Raw genomic sequence first — 18,118 nt, forward strand, 5'->3', positions numbered from 1 at the left:
ATTTCCTTCAGCTTTTGGGACATTCACCTTGTCGCAGAACTTGTAGAGGTCCAGGAGTGTCTCCAGCTCCGCCCCTTTCATCTCCATCTCCATGTAGAACATGGTCAGCTTGGCCTGGAAAGCGCTTTTCGCTGCCTCAAAGGCCTCCATCTCTGGGAACCTGGACCCCTGGACCTTGCTGGCTTCCTTCGACAGAGACAGACCCCGGTTGTAGTGGACCTAACAGGGGAAGGAAGGACAGAACATAAGGAGAGTGTGCTGGATGAGGCTAGTGGCCCATCTGGTCCCACCTCCTGTTCTCACAGTGGCCGACGAGGTGCCCATTAGGCGCAACCTGCAAGCAGCATCTGAGTGCAGGATCTCATCCCTCCTGCAGTTTCCAGCAACTGGGATTCAGAAGCATCGCTGCCTCCAACTGCAGAGGCATTCTAACGGGGGGGGGGGGGGAATGGTCTGCAAAAAATGTGCATGTCATTGGAAGTAACAAATAGGCTTAGGGGTAGAATAAGGATACGTGGCAGTAAATATTAAGGATTAGAATATTAATAAAGGAGAAGAGGTTAGTAAATGAAAAGAGTTAATGTTATGTGATTACCCAAGAACCCCTCCCCAAAAAGAACCATCGCATAACTGACCTAAGCGGGACGATTAAAAACTGTGTAGAAATGAATTATCAACCAAAAGTTTGGCGTATGGAGATCCGGAAAAGAATAAGGGCTTTTGGAATGGCGCAGCAATAAAAAGGGAGTCGCCATGTTGGCAGGTTCTGTCGAAAGACTGATGACTGAGGAGGAGGAAGCTATGGATCTGTTTTTATATGGGATTTCTGGCAGAACCTCCTCAGAAGACTGAGAAAGGGAGTGACAGACCTGTGAAGATTAACGAGTAGACGGCAATAGTGTGTTTATGTATGGAAGTGATGAAAAGCGGCAGTGATGGAAAAACCCACACAGGACTACAATTGGTTTCAATTCGCTTGTGGAGACTATCAGAGGTCACAAAGAAAAAGGAAAAATATATGAAAACAACAAGAAGAGATGTGGAAAACAACAAGGAAGGATTGGATAGAATTGTGAACATCATTTGGACAGATTTGTGGACATCAAAGCAGCAGCAACAAGATGATTGGATCCCTTTCGGAACTTGAAATATGGGTACCCCCAACAAAAATTTAAAATTTGGCTTTGTAATTTGGAATTAATGTGATTTGATTTGATTGGTCTGTTAATAAAAAATATTTTTTTAAAAAAAGGAGTTAATGTTATTAGAAATATGAACTTGGAGAACTGTTATAAAGGTGATATAATGAAATTCAGATAGAGGGGATTTGAGGAAGTCAGTTATCAATGTTATGAGAATTAAGTATTTGAAGGAATAAATTTTCTGTGTGTTTAATTTTATTGTATTGTAGTGTGTTTTTCTTTGTTGTGTGTTTTGTTATGTCATTTTGTGATAAATATGGAAAATCAATAAAAAAAAAAATTGGGGGGGGAAATGTGCATGTAAGGAGAAATTGCATATAAACCAGTGCATATTTGAATAATTTCGCACCAAAATGCCCAGCCCCTTTTACATTCTTATGTTCATATTTTTGCACCTTATTTTCATTATTATATGCGTGTTTATGCATCATTTCCACTAATACCTGCATTTTCTGCACATTACTTGGGTGAAGCCCAGTTTTCCCAGTGTGCGTTTCTGGTGCAAAACAGGCAGCAGGGAGATTCGGCCAACGTACCGAGGCTTCTTTGAAGAATTCCTTGAACCGCTGGTGGGACTCTTGGGCCTCCTCCGGGCTGCCCTCTGCTGCAGACCCCGCCTCGTGCAGCGCCGACTCGCCTTCTTCATCGAACCACAAACTGAGCTGTGTGAAGAAGCCAAGGTTTTAGCGGCGGGACACAAGAGGCGGCTTCTTGGAAGGAACCTCCTCCAAGGAAAACTTGTGACTCCCCAATCAAGGAGCCCAGATCTTAGGAACAGAGGAATACTCGCTTGAGACAACCTAGCTGTGTGCTGTCAGCTTGGACTGGCAGCCGCTCTCCAGGGGTTCAGGCAGGGGAGATGCCAGGAATTGATCCCTGAACGCAAGGAAGATCTTTCTGACAGTAAGAGCCGTTTGACGGTGGAACGGTCTCACAATCCTGAGCTTCTCTTCATCCTTCCACCCTCAACCATCCCGGCAGAGGTGACAGAAGGCAGAATCAAATCCTGCCAAATACCGTATTTTTCGCTCCATAAGATGCACTTTTCTCCTCCTGAAAAGTAAGGGGAAATATCTGTGTCTCTTATGGAGCGAATGCACTGGATGGCAGAGGGATCCCTCAGCTGCCGCTGCAGTCGTGAGCTGAGGGATGCCTCCGCAACCGGATCCATGGCTCCCGTCTGTTACTCACTGTGAAGCCAACAGAGCAAGAGCTGCTGACACGCTCTGCGCAAGGGAGAGCTGCGCAGAGCCTGTCAGTGGCTCTTGCTCTGCTGGTTTCACAGCGAGGCGGGAGGAGGGACAGACAGGAGCAACCAAAGCAAGAGCCGCTTCTGTGGCTTCTGTCCCGCTTTGCACGGCTCTCACCTTGCTTGCCCAATCCCTCCTCCTGCCTCACTGCAAAGCAAGCAGAGCACCTGCTCCGGGGTCTCCTCCCCCTCTTCTTGCTCCGGCGTCGCCGCGCTTTACAGCAAGTGAGAGAGAAGCCATGTAAGCGGCTCTGGCTTTGCTTGCCTTAAAGCAAGAAAAGCGAGAGCTGCTTACACGCTCTGTGCAGAATTTCCCCCCCTTGCTTTCCCCTCTAAAAACTAGGTACGTCTTATGGAGTGCAAAATACGGTATTCTCTTGCAGGGGGTTGGGTAAATGATTCTTTGGGCCCCTTCCAGTCCAACGACTGCTGACCGTTCCCAGCCATTTGGGTCGGGCAGGCACAGCCGTGTTTGGCCAACCTTGGGTGGGTACCACTTGGCAGGGGCGGGGGGTCCTTGCTGACCTTGCCAAACTCCGCCTCCAGCTGTCGGATCTTCAGCAGAAATTCCAGGTGCTCCAGGCGGCCGTTGGATTTGGTGACCAGCATGTGGACTTTCTCCTCCACCAGGTTGTAGAGGGTCAGAGCCCGGCCGATGCTGCTCCTAGCGAAGAGAGGGGCACGTTAGGGAAGGTGCTTTAAAAAAGAGGTGCAATTTGTACAAAAGCGCTGAAGAATTTCAACAAGAACTGGGTTAATTGGTGAGGAAATTCAAAAAAAGATGTAAATTTGTTCATGTATGCCACAACGGCCGCAAGAATACTTCTGGCTCAGAAATGGAAGCAGCAGGAACTTCCTACACTGGAAGATTGGCAGATAAAGATGGTTGAATATGTGGAGTTGGCAAAGCTGACGGGGAAGATCCGGAATCGGCGTGACGAACTGTTTCAAAAGGATTGCAACAAATTTATATTTTATATGAAAGAAAACTCTAAACATTTGAAAACGTTTGTAGGTCTGAGCTGAAATCTTTGGTAATGTGAAAATGGATTTATGTAATGAAAATGTGATGAAATATGGAAAACTTAATAAAAATTGTGATTTTAAAAAAATAATTCAACAAGAACTTTTAAATAAAGGAAATGTGGAGAAATTGAATTTGAGATTGGAAAAATGTGGAAGCGAAAGGAACTGCAGTAACCCGAATCGGGTTGCAAGGAGGTGACTTTTCTCCCCAGACCCAGAAACGGCCTTGAGGAAGCCAGAGCTCCCCCCTTGCTTTCATACCGGACGTTGGGGGAGAAGCTGAGCCGGGCTGCCTCCTTCCTCAGTTTCGCCAGCGTGGCCCCACCTTCCCTCTGCAAGCTCACCAGCTGCACATTGCGCAAGACCTTCTGCATCAGCAGCTGGTGCCTCTCCATTTGATGCTCAACTTCCTGCGGAACAATGACCCATATTAGCCACATTCAGGTCTGTCAATGGCCGTTAGCCCTGAAAGCTCAAGAGAACCTCCATGGGCAGAGGCAGTCTACCTTGGAATACTAGATTCTGGAGACAAATTGGGGCTGGGGAGAAGCTGTCCTTGTAAATTTCCCAGAAGCTTTTGGTTTACTGCTGTTGAGAACAAAATGGAAATGAACTGGGGGGACCCTTTGCCAACCTGGCTTGCCCTCTGGCTTGCATCTCCCATCAGCCCCTGCCAGCCTGCAAAAGGGTTGGCGATTCTTGAACTAGGCCGATCACTTCTTAGATTATTCTGAATGAAATAAAACGGCATTGATGTAATTATCCCACACCATAGCTGTCAACTTACAGATTTGAAAATAAGGGACCAGCAGCCTCGAAAATAAGGGATCAGCAGCCAAATAAGGGATTTTCCAAGCACAGGTATGTTCAACATCTGAGCCCCTCCGAGCCAAAGGCAGAAAGCTCAGCCAGCAGCCAAATGAAGCCTCAAGCGGTGGTTCCCACAGCGCAGCAACCCGGCAAAGGGGATGCAGCAAGGAAAACCACCACACCTCTCCGCTGGGAAGCGCTGAGCAAAGGCGAGTCCCCAGGCAACGCAGCCGATTTGATCGGCACAAAGCATTCAAGCTCCACCCCCCAGTCGTTCTTAGACTTCTTATTGGGTGAGCAACGCAGCCAAGCAACACAGTTGGTGCCTCCCTCCTCCCTGGCCGGCAGGGAGGGAGGGAGAGGAGCTGCTTCCTTTGAAACCCGGGAAATTTAAGGGGCATCATCAATAAGGGACAGCAGTGGGACACGGCGCTGGGATAAGGGAGTTTCCCAGCAAATAAGGGACGGTTGACAGCTATGTTCCACACCATTGTAAGCTCTGTGTGACAGGCAGCTCCCCTTCGGGACAGACCACAAATGAAGCCATCACAGCTCTCACCTGGAAGAAAACACAGTCCTTTTCTCATGGCAAAGGACTGTATCATACCATTGGGTCTCCCTATTGCACTAGTAAAAGGGTCAGTGCTAATGCTATGGGAATGTCTCCCTTTTCCCTCCCCCCTGCACTGTCTCCCAAACTCAACTCCGGAGCAGATTTCGGAAGCACTCAGCAGGGAGGGGAAACGATCCGTTGTGCAAGGAAAAATCATTGTGCTGCATTTCTTGTGTAAAAAAATCACGCCCAATGCTTCCTTGAGGTCTGGGGGAGGAGGTTTACCTGCAGGGTCTCCAGTCTGCCCCCCTTTTCCAGTTCTTGGGTGGTGTTCTGCAGCAATTCGGAGGCTTTTTTGAGGTCGCTCACAAACTGGTGCATCTTCTAGGGGGAGGAGGCACAGGCAGGCAGCCGTTCAGATAAAATAACCCCAAATAACAAGTTGTGACACATGGTTAGAAGAGGGCAAGAAGCAGGAAACTGAGGCAGGGAGATAGAGGAGGGTGGGATCAGTGAGGCCAAAGCTGGCTTTGCGCCCGCAGAAAAGAACAAGATGGTGCCCATCGCCTAAGAAGCTGAGCGGACTCACAGTCGACTCTGATGATGCAGCAGAGGCCTGCAGGCTAGAGGATGGGTATTCTCCCCCCCCCCCCCGTTAATTTTTAAATTAAATTTTAGTAATACAGAAAAAGAAATGACATACAAAAATAAGGCTACTATTTATATACATAAACACATAAATACTTCCCATACTCATATCTTCCCAGCACCACACCCTTTGACACACACCCCCAACAGCTCAACCTCCTTATCTTATAGGTTCGATGCTATTGTTGCAATTTTTAACTTGTAAATTTTGATCTCATTATGACATTCCTAACTAATATTTTCTACTTTACTCCTTTAATCTAAGCATATCAACCTACTCTTTCTTGAACAGTGTTTGTCCATGTATTCTTCAAAACATTGCCATTCTGATCTGAGTTTTTGGTTTGTCTGTCTTCTCATGTATGCAGTTAGCTTTGCCATTTCTATAAATTGACTCAGTTTGTGTAGCCAGTCTTCTTTTGTGGGTGTTGGTTTGCTCTTCCATTTGCTGGCAGATACTATCCTGCCAGCTGCTGTAGCATATAAGAAAATTCCTTTCTTTTTCTGTGGTATATCTTTTCCCAATAAGCCTAATAAATATGTTTCTGGTTTCTTTTGTAAAGATGTTTTAAACATTTTTTTGAGTTCTTCATGAATCATACCCCAGTAGGTCTTGGCTTTTGTCGCAGCTCCACCAGATATCGAACAATGTTCCTTCCATTTTTCCATACAGTCATATCTCGAGTTAAATGTGCTTCAGGTTGAGCATTTTCAGGTTACGCTCCAAGGCAACCCGGAAGTAACGGAGCGCGTTACTTCTGGGTTTCACCACTCGCGCATGTGCAGATGCTCAAAATGACATCATGCGCAGAAGCGGCGAATCGCAACCCGTGCACATGCAAATGCGCAGTCGCGGGTTGCGTTCGCTTCAGGATGTGAACGGGACTCCGGAACGGATCCCGTTCGCATCCTGAGGTACCACTGTATTTCCAACATAAATTAGACTTCTGTTTATACATATTGGCAAGCTTTGATGGTGTTAGGTACCACCTGAAAAACATTTTCTTGAAATTCTCTTTTATGGTGTAGCAAGTGGTGAACCTAATATCTATCCACCAGAGCCTTTCCCACTGTTCCAGATACTTAAAAGGTGGGGCGTTTCCCTGCTAGCTGCAGAAGCAGCCCTGAAATCCTGAGCGATGCAAAAGGAGAAGATGGAGAAAGGGGGGAGAGGAAGGCAGCAACGTCCACTGCAACAATAGGCACCTGGAAGTATTGGACCCACTCGCCGTGGCAATAGGGAAAGTGGCCCTCCAGGGCCGGGGTCAGCTGGCTGCTGTCGACGTGCCGCCCCAGGGCCTTCAGAGAGCTCAGCACCTCCATCTGCAGGGGCAAGACCACGGCGTCAATATCCCCCAGCATTTCTTTATTTTATGAATCCAGTTTAACAGACCAAGTCAGCTAACACAAATTTCAAAACAGCAAAGCACCGTATTTTTCACTCTATAGGACGCACCTTGTTTTAGAGGGGGAGAACAAGAAAAAAAAAATCTCCCCCTCTCTGCTCAGCGCCCCTTCAGCGAAGCAGCAGGAGAAATGGAGCCCCTTCCATTTCTCCTCCCGCTTCACTGAAGGGGCGCTGTGCAGCTCTCCCTCTCTGCTGAAGCCAGGAGAGTCTTGCTCTCCCGACCCCTCTCGCTATCCAGGCTTCAGCGAAAGCAACGCGAAGGCTCTGGAGCGCGGAGGGAGCGCTCCCTCTGAGCTTTGGAGGCTTCGCGTTGCTATCGCTGAAGCCAAGGAGCCTGCATTCGCTCCATAGGATGCGCACACATTTCCCCTTAATTTTTGGAGGGAAAAAGTGCGTCCTATAGAGCGAAAAATACGGTATATAAAATACACATTTTTTTAAAGACTGGGCAGAGTTGTTTTAAAAAGAACAACAGCTAGCACAAGGATGGAAGAATGAGGAAATCCCAACGAAAGAACAGTGACAAGAAAAATTGATGAGTTATGCAGAACTGGCTAAATTGACATACAAACTGCAGAACAAGGACAACTGGGACTTTAAGGAAGAATGGGAGCTTTTTGCAAATTATCTAACAAGACAACAAAATGAACTGGACTCCTTGGCAGGGTTTGAGTAAACATACACAAACTTATTGGTTGATAATATAATAGATGATAGATGATAGATAGATAGAGATGATAGATAGATATAGATAGATAGATAGATAGATAGATAGATGATAGATGATAGATAGATAGATTAGATAGATAGATAGATAGATAGATAGATAGATAGATACATGATAGATAGATAGATGATGATAGATGATAGATAGATAGATAGATGATAGATAGATAGATAGATAGATAGATAGATAGATAGATATAGATAGATAACGTAAGGATATGTATAATTTTATAACATGCAGAGAATAATATGTGCTGAGAAATTAGAGAGAGGAGCTGAGGGAAGTCTCGGGGGGAGGGTTTGATGGGGTGGGGGGAAAGGGGGGAATAATGAATATGATATGTTTTGGTACAGTATTATGTTATGCTGAAATTGCCAATAAAATATTTTTTAAAATAACAACATCAATTATTTTCAGGCACAATAGTAAGAGGCCCAGCAGTATAAAAATTGGAGGAGGAGAGGGCTGGTGTAAAATCAAGATTTTCAGTGTTTATACTCGGCTCATTCCCCCCCCCCCAGCCCATTTTAGGTCCAGTTCAGTCTTCACCAACCTGACGCCCTCCAGATGTATTTACTACAACCCCTACCAGCCACAGTGAGCATGGGCTGATGGGAGCTGTGGTTCAAAAACATCTGGAGGGCCCCAAAGCACATGAGGAGAGCCCTGCATCTCCATGTGCAAAGCATAGCCCTTCTGGCTAGTAGCCATTGGTAGCCCTCTGCACCACGAATTTGTCTAATCCTCCTTTAAAGCCCTCCAGTTGTTGGCCATGGCAGCCTCTGGTGGGAGGGAGTTCCACAGTTTAACAATGTGCTGCGTTAAAAAGGGATTTCCATTATTCCCAGCCGGTTGGCAAAGCCTGTGCAGTTAGTTAGCATGAAACAGGTGAGAGTCTGGGAGGTGGGGAGGGAGCAGAGGGGGCCCCTGCCATCCATCGCCGTGCCACTCTGGAAATGAGAGCCTGTCTGGGGTCCTTTCTAGACACACACGGGGAGCCGAGGGTATTTTAATCACTAGCAGCAGAGGCCGTTTATCAAGCTCATTGAGATTTCCCATTCCATTAATTAAACCAAGCAGCATTCATAAAAGAGCAGCGAAACCCTCCCAGGGCTGAATTATTATCTGAATGCCCAAGTCTGGCCTGCGGAGCTATAATTGGGAGAGAGAGATGGATTTGCCGCGGGAACTCATTAGGGCAAAGCAGAATGGGAGTCATTATCTGGGCTGGGAGAGGGCAGGAGCGGAACGGAGGGCACAGACTGGACGGATTCAGGGTGGGGGGAAATGGGGTGCCATGGGGGAGTCCCATTGCACAAGCAGCAATAGTATGTTTACAGCCTGGGAAACAAGTCAATATTTAAGGCATAGGCTGCATCTGGTTCCTTGGGGGCCTGACAGAACGCCAGGCTACACGGACCTCGGAGTGCACTTAGCAAAGTCTTGGATGGGCAGAAGTTCAACAGGTGAAGTGTTTTGCAGCAGATGGGGGAAGCTGCACCTGTTGATTTCTTTTGCTTGATTTCTTGATTTCTTGCACTTACAACAGGCTGTGAATGAGGCTGACTGCATGAAAGTGGGAGGGGAGAGCTGAGAAAGCAGAATGAGCAACCCAGGAGATCAGATCTCTTGGGGGAAATGATGTTAGCAGTGCTGGATGAGGGAGAGATGAGAGCACATCTGTTATGTACTCAGCTGAATCCTAGAACAATAGGATCCAGAATGCAGCAGTCTGATTGGTCTGCAGAAGCCACCCAATCCAGCTCCAGGTGGAAGTGAATGAGCGACCTGATTGGCCTGCAGGAGAAGCCAATCAGGCTTCTGGAGGAGGTGAATCTGCAACCTGATTGGTCTACAGGAGCAGCCTGGAATTAGCCAATGACACAGGGTCCATTGTGTAAATGATGTATATATAACTAGACGTTTTGGGGAAAGTTTCATTCATTGTTCTAGGAGCTGAAAAAAGAGCATGAAATTCACACTCGACTCTGAGTATATTTCAGCATTGAAATAACACGATGCTCTGGGACTCACCTGCACGCCAGGTAGCTTCTCCAAATGTGAGGCTGCCTCCTTCTCTGCCAGCAGGAAAACAGCATGGATGGAGCCAGGCAGGGTCTTCTGCAAGGAAAACGGGAATCCAGGATGAAATTTCACCAAACACCAGCCTCCCTTTCGCTGGCTTCCCAAACCGGGTTTCCCAGCCACCTTGATTCAGCCCTTTATCGGTTATCCCCACAGAATACGGTCCCTGGTTTCTCTAGAGGCAGGGCGGCACAGTGGTTAGAGAGCTGGGCTAGGACTTGGGAGAGACCAGGGTTCCAATCCCAGCTCAGCCTCTCAGCCCAGCCTACCTCCCAGGGTTGTTGTGGGGGTTAAATGAGGAGGAAGAGAGCCCTGTAGGCCACACTCAGCTCTTTGGAGGAAAAGCTGGGGTATAAATGTGATAAATAAAACCAAAATAAAATTAGGTTTGCGTTGTCTTCCTCAGTCTCCTGCAATTTGCCTATAGTTTGTGTGTGGGAGAAGGAAGACAAGCATTTGCATTCTGGTTTTATAGAAATTGCTCATCGTAAAAAGTGATTCAGAATGATTATCCTTCACAGAGGGAAGAAGAAACTCAGTCCCAGGTCTCATCCCATGAAAGTTATGCTTGTATTATCTGTACTTAACAGATCTGTTTTTATATTATTTTAATTATATCCTTTTATTAACTTTTTAACAATCGTCCTTCATGTTTTTTTTAGCTTTTTCCATTTTATTTGTGCTGCTTTAAATTGTGTAGGATGCCTTTTTTATATTACTTAAATTCTATCCATTTAATTACTTTTTAATGATCATCCTTCATCTGTTTTTAGCTTTTTTCCATTTTATTTGTGCTGTTTTAATTTGTGTAAGCTGCCTTGAGTCTGGGGGGATAGGCAGGATATAAATACATTTAATCATTATTATTAACATTATAGTATTTTAAAAACTATCTGCTGTACCTCTGTTTCACCACATGAGGGCCTTGAGGAGCCGTTCCTTGGGGTTTGTGACATTAGGGTGACTTAGGGTGAAAAAAGCCAGCTGCTCCCTGCAAACTCCCCCCCCCCCCGGATTTTTCCCACCCACCTGAGATTACCTGGACGGATCCGAGGGCGGCAGAGAGGGCGGGCGGGGGCATCTCCTTTCTGGCATCGATGAGAAGCGCTAGCCCCGCGTCCTTCGACTGCTTCCTGCAGGATGGAAAGAGATGCAGAAAAACTGAGTCTGGAGGAAAGGATGGTTTTTACTCCATGGTGGGAGAGGCAGACTCAAAGACAAGTTTGAGTCCTTGCATGAGATGCTGCGGGAGGATAGACATTGTTGCACATTCTGGCTCTATGGAGGGGGAGCCAAGGGGGCCACCCCCCAAAAATAATTTTTTTCATGGAGTGGGCCAGACCCCCCCTCTATTTTGCGGCCTGCGCAGTGCCGGATTTACATATAAGTTCAACAAGCTCTAGCTTAGGGCCCCACTCTCTTGGGGGCCCCCAAAAAATTAAAGGAAAAAACAACTGGATGTACATTTCTAAAATATAAGATAAAAAACCAATAAAATAAAACTTACATACAGCAACCGTGTTTTGTGTTGTGTAGGCTCCTATGATGTAAATAATGGGCCCTGCCTGCTAGCCAGCTCCCTAAAAGATCACTGGTTTGCTCCTTTCTATATAAAAGGTGCCTACATTCTGCTATTTATCATTATTAGTCGTTTGCATCATATATTTACACCTATTATTATTTCATGTTATAGCAAGTTTCTAGAGACAAGATGATGAGTCTTTGTAAATTGTGTTTCTAATGGAACTTTTGCTATTGCCAAATGCCAATGTGTTTGCATTATTAAGTTTGTTATGAATAAATATCGTTTTAAGTTAGAGCTTAATAATTATTTCACTATTAATATACTTCTTCTTAATTGTATTTCAGTTCAACAATTACTTTGATAAGATACCTATTTTGTTATGCGCAGATGGCTTTAGGTACCTATTAGGTGTTGGTTTCTGCTTCCTTCACTGTGCAGCAAAATGTTTGTCACAAGACAGTTGCTTACATTCCACAGTCAGCGTTACTGTTGGATTCCCACCGGAATGGGAGACTGGATGTGACATTCACTGGTTTCCTGTTTTTCACTGTTCTCTCGGTGTTCTTTGTTAGAGAGACAGTTGCTTCTCTGCTCTCACAGAGGCAAGATGCATGTTTGCATTCTCTCAGCATAGAGTGGAAATAAAAGTTAGCAATGTAGCACATTTACCTACTTATCCTTTCGTTGCTGGACTACTCTGCTTGGGCTCAAAATAAGACGAGCCTGTATCAGCTTCAGATGGGTCGAAGCTGGTCAAGATATCATATTAGGTCCTTAAATTACCATATAGCATATATTCAACACCAAAAACAGTGACAATTGGGCAGGGTATAAATATATTATTATTATTATTATTATTATTATTATTATTATTATTATTATTATTATTATTATTATTTCCTGCCTGAGCTCCTGACTTCACCCGACTCCCTGCCCTGCACCCAGCTTCAGCTACTACGGACTGCCTCCACATTGCACCTTTGACCACGGACCGGATTTGGACCTCGCCTCTCGGGTGACCCACAGGACCAGCACAGCGACACTCGCCACCAAACCATTCACATCTGCCTCCATGCCCTCATGCCTTCGATCGTATCTGACCAGTGGCATAGCGTGGGTTGTCAGCACCCGGGGCAAGGCAAGTAATTTGCGCCCCCTAGCCCGTGGATTTGCGCCCCCTAACCCTAACCCCCAGATGTTGCGCCCGGTGCGGCCGGCCCCCCCTGCACCCCCACGCTACGCCACTGTATCTGACAACCAGAGCAGGTGAGCCTGGGGGCTCCTTCCAACATGATGTTATTTGTCTACGAATGCAGGAAAGAGACCTGACCATCACAGGAACGGCCGCTGAAGGAGGGGAACTGACCTAGACATGGTGCAAAGGAAGAGGAGAAGGCGTGCCACTTCTCTGGCCGAACACCACGGGGCTTGCCACGCTGGGCCACCGCTGCAGATCTGGACGATGGGTCTGCCAAGCTTATCCACGTTTCCTGGAGCCAAAGGAAAGTCAGTGCAACCATAAATGTGACAAGATGCCAAGAGAGAGAGAGAGAGAGAGAGAGAGAGAGAGAGAGACTTAGTTCATTGATACCCCACCTTTTCCTCCAAGGAGTTCAATGTGGTGTCCTTGGTTCTCCCCCATTTTATCCTCACAAGAACCCTGCGAGGTGGGTCAGGCTGAGAGGCAGTGGCTGCCCCCAAGGTCAAACCCAGTGAGCTTCGTTGCTGAGTGGGAGGATTTGAACCCAGGACTCTCCCAACACTGCAACCCCCACTGGCTCTCGCATTTCCACACCTGCTTTTCAAAACCCTCCCGGTCTAATGGCACCCATTATTTTATTCAACAGAAGAAAAACATAAAAGTGGATTTATTCATTATGGTCCGCTTTCTTTTGGGATAGCTAGAAAGGTTGCAGCCTCGGGGCAGGAGCCGCCAGAAAGTTCTCAGGTGCAAGGCTTTCCAGACCAATGCAACAGTTTCCTGAAGGGGGGTGCATTAGTCTGCTGCAGCACAAAGTGTGCTGTGGTTCCCCCAAAGCCCAGATCACCATGAGATGTGTTAGTTTTTAAAGTGGCACATTGCAGTCTTTGGTGCAAATGGGAGCTATGCAAGAGGTCAGCTGCGTGCGAAGACGGTGATGGCACTATTGCAGTACCTGGCAGACATACAATCCCAGAAGATAAAAGCTCCGGACTGAGCGTCTCCCACTGGGCCAGATCCTGTGGGCCAGATCCCGGAGGAGGCGATTCTCTGAGCAGGACATCTGTGGGGGACGTAGGAATGGCGACACTCTCCGCGTTCTTGGAAGCTGGAAGTTCTGAAAGCACAACATCACCTGGCCAGGAGAAAGACGTGAAAGTTAGAGAGTGGCAGAGATGAGTTGTCCCCAAACGCTGTAATCTATGCTGACACCCACACACCCATCACAAATCAGGACTACCTAAGAAGACCCCACAAATCAGGTCACAGTGTGCCCTGAAATCAGAGAATCTAGACTGGAAAGGGATCTAAGGGTCATCTAGTCCAACCCCCTACAATGCAGGAATCTCAGTTAAAGCATCCATAGACAGATGGCCATCCAACCTCTGCTTAAAAACCTCCAAGGAAGGAGAGTCCAGCACTTCCCAAAGGAGTCTGTTCAACTGTCAAACTGTCAGAAAGTTTTTTCAAATGTTTAGTCGGAATCTCCTTTCTTGTAACTTGAAGCCATTGGTTCAAGTCCTACCATCTGGAGCCGGAGAATTGCAGAGAGGAGCTGTCCCATAGGCAGAGCAGGGGAGAGACATATATTGGATCAGACCAAAGGCCCGTCTAGTCCGCAGTCGGAGGCAGCAGTGCTCCTGAATCCCAGCTGCTGGGAGAGGGCTGGGGAGAGGGCTCTCGGGCATTCAGAAGCATCGCTGCCTCCAGCTGTGTAAGCAGAGAAGAGCCATCAATAGCCCTCTCCTCCTTCATGAATTTGTTTGATCCTCTTTTAAGGGGATCATCGGGGGTTTGGGCTGGGTGTTCATCAGTATGCGGATGACACCCAGCTCTACCTCTCTTTCAAATCAGAACCAGTGAAGGTCCTGTATGAGTGTCTGGAGGCAGTTGGAGGATGGATGGCAGCTAATAGATTGAGGTTGAATTCTGACAAGACAGCAGTACTGTTTTGGGGGGACAGGGTGTGGGTGGGTGTGGGGGACTCCCTGGTCCTGAATGGGGTAACTGTGCCCCTGAAGGACCAGGTGCACAGCCTGGGAGTCATTTTGGACTCAGAGCTGTCCATGGAGGCGCAGGTCCATTCCGTGTCCAGGGCGGCTGTCTACCAGCTCCAGCTGGAACGCAGAATGAGACCCTCCCTGCCCGCAGACTTTCTCGCCAGAGTGGTGCATGCTCTAGTTATCTCCCGCTTGGGCTACTGCAATGCGCTCTACGTGGGGCTACCTTTGAAGGTGACCCGGAAACTGCAATTAATCCAGAATGCAGCAGCTAGACTGGTGACTGGGAGCGGCCGCCAGGACCACATAACACTGGTTCTGAGGGATCTGCATTGGCTCCCAGTACGTTTCCAAGCACAATTCAAAGTGTTGGTGCTGACCTTTAAAGCCCTGAATGGCCTCGGTCCAGTATACCTGAAGGCAGTGGCGTAGCGTGGGGGGTGCAGGGGGGGCCGGCCGCACCGGGCGCAACATCTGGGGGTTAGGGTTAGGGGGCGCAAATCCATGGGTTAGGGGGCACAAATCCACGGGTTAGGGGGTGCAAATTACTTGCCTTGCCCCGGGTGCTGACAACCCACGCTACGCCACTGCCTGAAGGAGTGTCTCCTCCCCCATTGTTCAGCCCGGACACTAAGGTCCAGCTCCGAGGGCCTTCTGGCGGTTCCCTCGCTGCGAGAAGCAAAGCTACAGGGAACCAGGCAGAGGGCCTTCTCGGTAGTGGCGCCTGCCCTGTGGAACACCCTCCCATCATATTCAAGAAATAAACAACTATCTGACTTTTAGAAGATTTGTGAATGCAGCCCATTTTAAGGAAATTTTAAAGGATTGATTTAAAAAAATGTTTTTAGATATGTTGTAAACTGCTCAGAGTGGCTGGGGAAACTCAGCCAGAAATAATGAAATAATAGTAATAATAATAATAATAACCATTTGAAGAGGAAAGCAGTCTGTTCATATTGTGTTTTAATATGTTGAAAGCCTCCCAGAGTGGCTTGGGAAACCCAGTCAGATTAGCAGTGCGCATATATACAGGTGTGTGTGTGTGTGTGTGTGTGTGTGTGTATTCCAAATTGGTGGCTGCAGTGGATGCCCACAAGTACCAGTCTTATGAAAGGAGAAAAACTTTCCTTCATCCACTTTCTCCAAGCCGTGCATAACTGTGTCATGCTCCCTCTTTCTCTCCTTTTCTCCAGGCAGAAAACCCGCCAAAGCTGCAAGCTTTTGCACATAACCCTGAGCCCGCGATGCCAGCACATCATGCGGACTTCAGTGTGCCTTCCCCCGCAGGCCTCTGAGAACGCTTCTGCTCTGCTTCCTCCCAACCCTTCCCTTTATTCCCACTCTCACCTTTCCCAGCTGCCGCCTTTGCTCTGGCCGTGCGAGGAGAGCACACGGCCGACGTCCTTTTCCGGTGCCCCTCCTGGCCCTTCCCGGCCTTCTCCGCCCCTGGCAGGCCACCCGCCGAGGAGCCCAGCTGACGGTGGCCTTTCAGGAATGAGAATTTATTGCTGGCAGTGGGACAGGCGGCCGGAGGCTTCAGGAGTCTCGAGTGGCCTGGCTTGGAAGAGTCGTCCTCTGCTTTCTCAGTCTTGTTTGGCTGCTCAGAGAGGATTTGGGGAGCCCCCGGGCCCGATCCCTCCAGAGGCCACACGCCTGTGCCTTCTGATGCAGAAGAGGAGACCTGCTTTGACGTATCTATCTCTTCCAAAATAGCTGCCATCAACCCAGAGCTGAAGCTGACCGGGTTCTTGAGGGCCGCCACGTACGACTCGCGGTACCTGCACCTCGGCTCATGGACCTTGGCGTCTTGGCCCAGCCGCCGCCTCAGGCAAGGCGTGCAGGGCCCTTCCTCTGAGTTTTGCCCCTTCCCACAGCTCCAGCCCCCCGCCATCTCCCCATCGTCCCCGTTCACCAAAAGGAGGTCCTTCTCCACCTTGGGTGACGCTGCATCTCTCTGCAGCTGCTCCCCAAGGGCTGACCCTGTTGCCTTGACAGGAGGAGAATTATCCTGCTTCCCTTCTTCGGAAAACCCCAGGAGATTCACGTATTCGCCTTCCAGGTTGTCGCCGATGATGTCGCACAGACTCGGCAAAGCAAAGAGAGCAGATTTCTTCCAGGTTCCTTCTACAACTTTGATGAGCCCAGGATACTTAACTGGAGAGGACTGCAAGCTCCCTGAGTCGGGACTGCAGTCCGGACGCAGGAGATTTGCTAGGTGGGTTGAGGACTCTTGCTCCACCAAACCTTCCATTTTGGGCACCCCAACAAATTCTGGGACGGCTATTTTATTCCACGGGAGGGGGACGATCCCATTCCCCGTGGCCACCAGGCAGGTGTGGAGCGTTGGCCGGTCCAGGTCTCGGTTGACCTCCTCCAGCCACTCTTTGGTGAACAGCAAGGAGCAGGAGGCTTCAGGGACGGAGATCTTCTCCACAGTGGTGAGATCCCTGGAGAGGCACTTGACCACCAGGCAAGCCGACTGCTCCCCACAGGGCTCCGCTTGCAGGTAGAAGTCCCCCGGGCGAAGAAGGAGGGGGTTGAGCGGTCCGAGGTGGACAACCACTTTCTCGCGGAGGCACAGGGGCCACCCTTCGTGGAGGAAGACGCAGCCGGAGTAAGGAGCCTGCAGATGGGCACAAAAAAGGGGGAGAGGAGGAGAATATATTATATTCTTTTCATGTTTTCTTTTCTTGTGATTTTGGCATTTATGCCAGAAGACAATTATTAGAGGCCTCACAACACAATAGGCTCAATTCTATGCTATCAACGGTTCAGGATCTGCTTTCGGACAGGAATGATCATATTACTTTAATAGTGGCTGAATTTTTGAGTGCTGTCCATGTAGAAAAGCTGGGCCATTATAAAGAGATTTAGTGGTTCTTAATTGATTGGTGATGTGGTAATGTTGTATTGGATTATTTATGCGAATTGATTTTCTCTGGAGTTAAAGATCTGACTGGGACAAACCTTGTTAGGTTGAGCTCATATTTTGCACAATTTGTATACGGTGTCTATTTGATAATGTGTGGTTTGCTATGCCTAATAAAGGATATATTTATTTATTTAAAATTATGGGATGCAACATCTCCTTGCTTCCTCAGGCTGTCCAGTATACCTGAAGGAGCATCTCCACTCCCATCATTCTGCCCAGAACCTGATGTCCAGCTCCGAGGGCCTTCTGGCGTTTCCCTCGCTGTGAGAAGTGAGGTTACAGGGAACCAGGCGGAGGGCCTTCTCGGTAGTGGCCCCTGCCCTGTGGAACGCCCTCCCACCAGATCTCAAAGAGAACAACAACTACCAGACTTTTAGGAGGCATCTGAAGGCAGCCCTCTTTAGGGAAGCTTTTAATGTTTAATAGGCTATTGTATTTTAATATTGTGTTGGAAGCCACGCAGAGTGGCTGGAGAAACCCAGCCAGATGGGTGGGGTATAAATAAGAAATTATTATTATTATTATTATTATTATTATTATTATTATTATTCCATTGGCCTGCATTAGACAAGATCATGATGGGAGGATGTGGTCCTCTCTGCGCTGTCTCTAATGCAACCAACCTCCATCTGCCATGCATGCTTTAATGGAGATTCCTGCATTTGAAGGGGGTTGGACTAGATTGACTTAGGGGGTCCCTTCCCATTCTAACCTGGTGCCCTACGGATGTTTTGGACTTTTGTGGAGAGGAA

At 48.0% G+C, this 18,118-nt stretch overlaps 1 protein-coding gene across 1 annotated transcript in view; it reads right to left on the reverse strand.

The window, feature by feature from the left end:
- The window catches only part of KIAA1755, a 31,890-nt gene that overhangs the window by 2,744 nt on the left and 11,028 nt on the right, over positions 1-18,118 (reverse strand). Inside the window, exons 3-13 of the mRNA XM_083744123.1 lie at positions 15,782-17,057; positions 13,390-13,569; positions 12,600-12,723; positions 10,748-10,841; positions 9,658-9,744; positions 6,695-6,811; positions 5,126-5,224; positions 3,739-3,887; positions 2,977-3,115; positions 1,739-1,864; positions 28-219 (exon numbers count right to left, since the gene is read on the reverse strand). Of these exons, the coding sequence (XP_083600249.1) occupies positions 28-219; positions 1,739-1,864; positions 2,977-3,115; positions 3,739-3,887; positions 5,126-5,224; positions 6,695-6,811; positions 9,658-9,744; positions 10,748-10,841; positions 12,600-12,723; positions 13,390-13,569; positions 15,782-17,057 (2,583 nt within the window). The remainder of the gene's footprint in view (positions 1-27; positions 220-1,738; positions 1,865-2,976; positions 3,116-3,738; positions 3,888-5,125; positions 5,225-6,694; positions 6,812-9,657; positions 9,745-10,747; positions 10,842-12,599; positions 12,724-13,389; positions 13,570-15,781; positions 17,058-18,118) is intronic.

Source organism: Podarcis gaigeae (assembly GCF_964106915.1).
Source record: "Podarcis gaigeae genome assembly, chromosome: 6".
In the NCBI taxonomy this organism is placed as follows: domain Eukaryota; kingdom Metazoa; phylum Chordata; class Lepidosauria; order Squamata; family Lacertidae; genus Podarcis; species Podarcis gaigeae.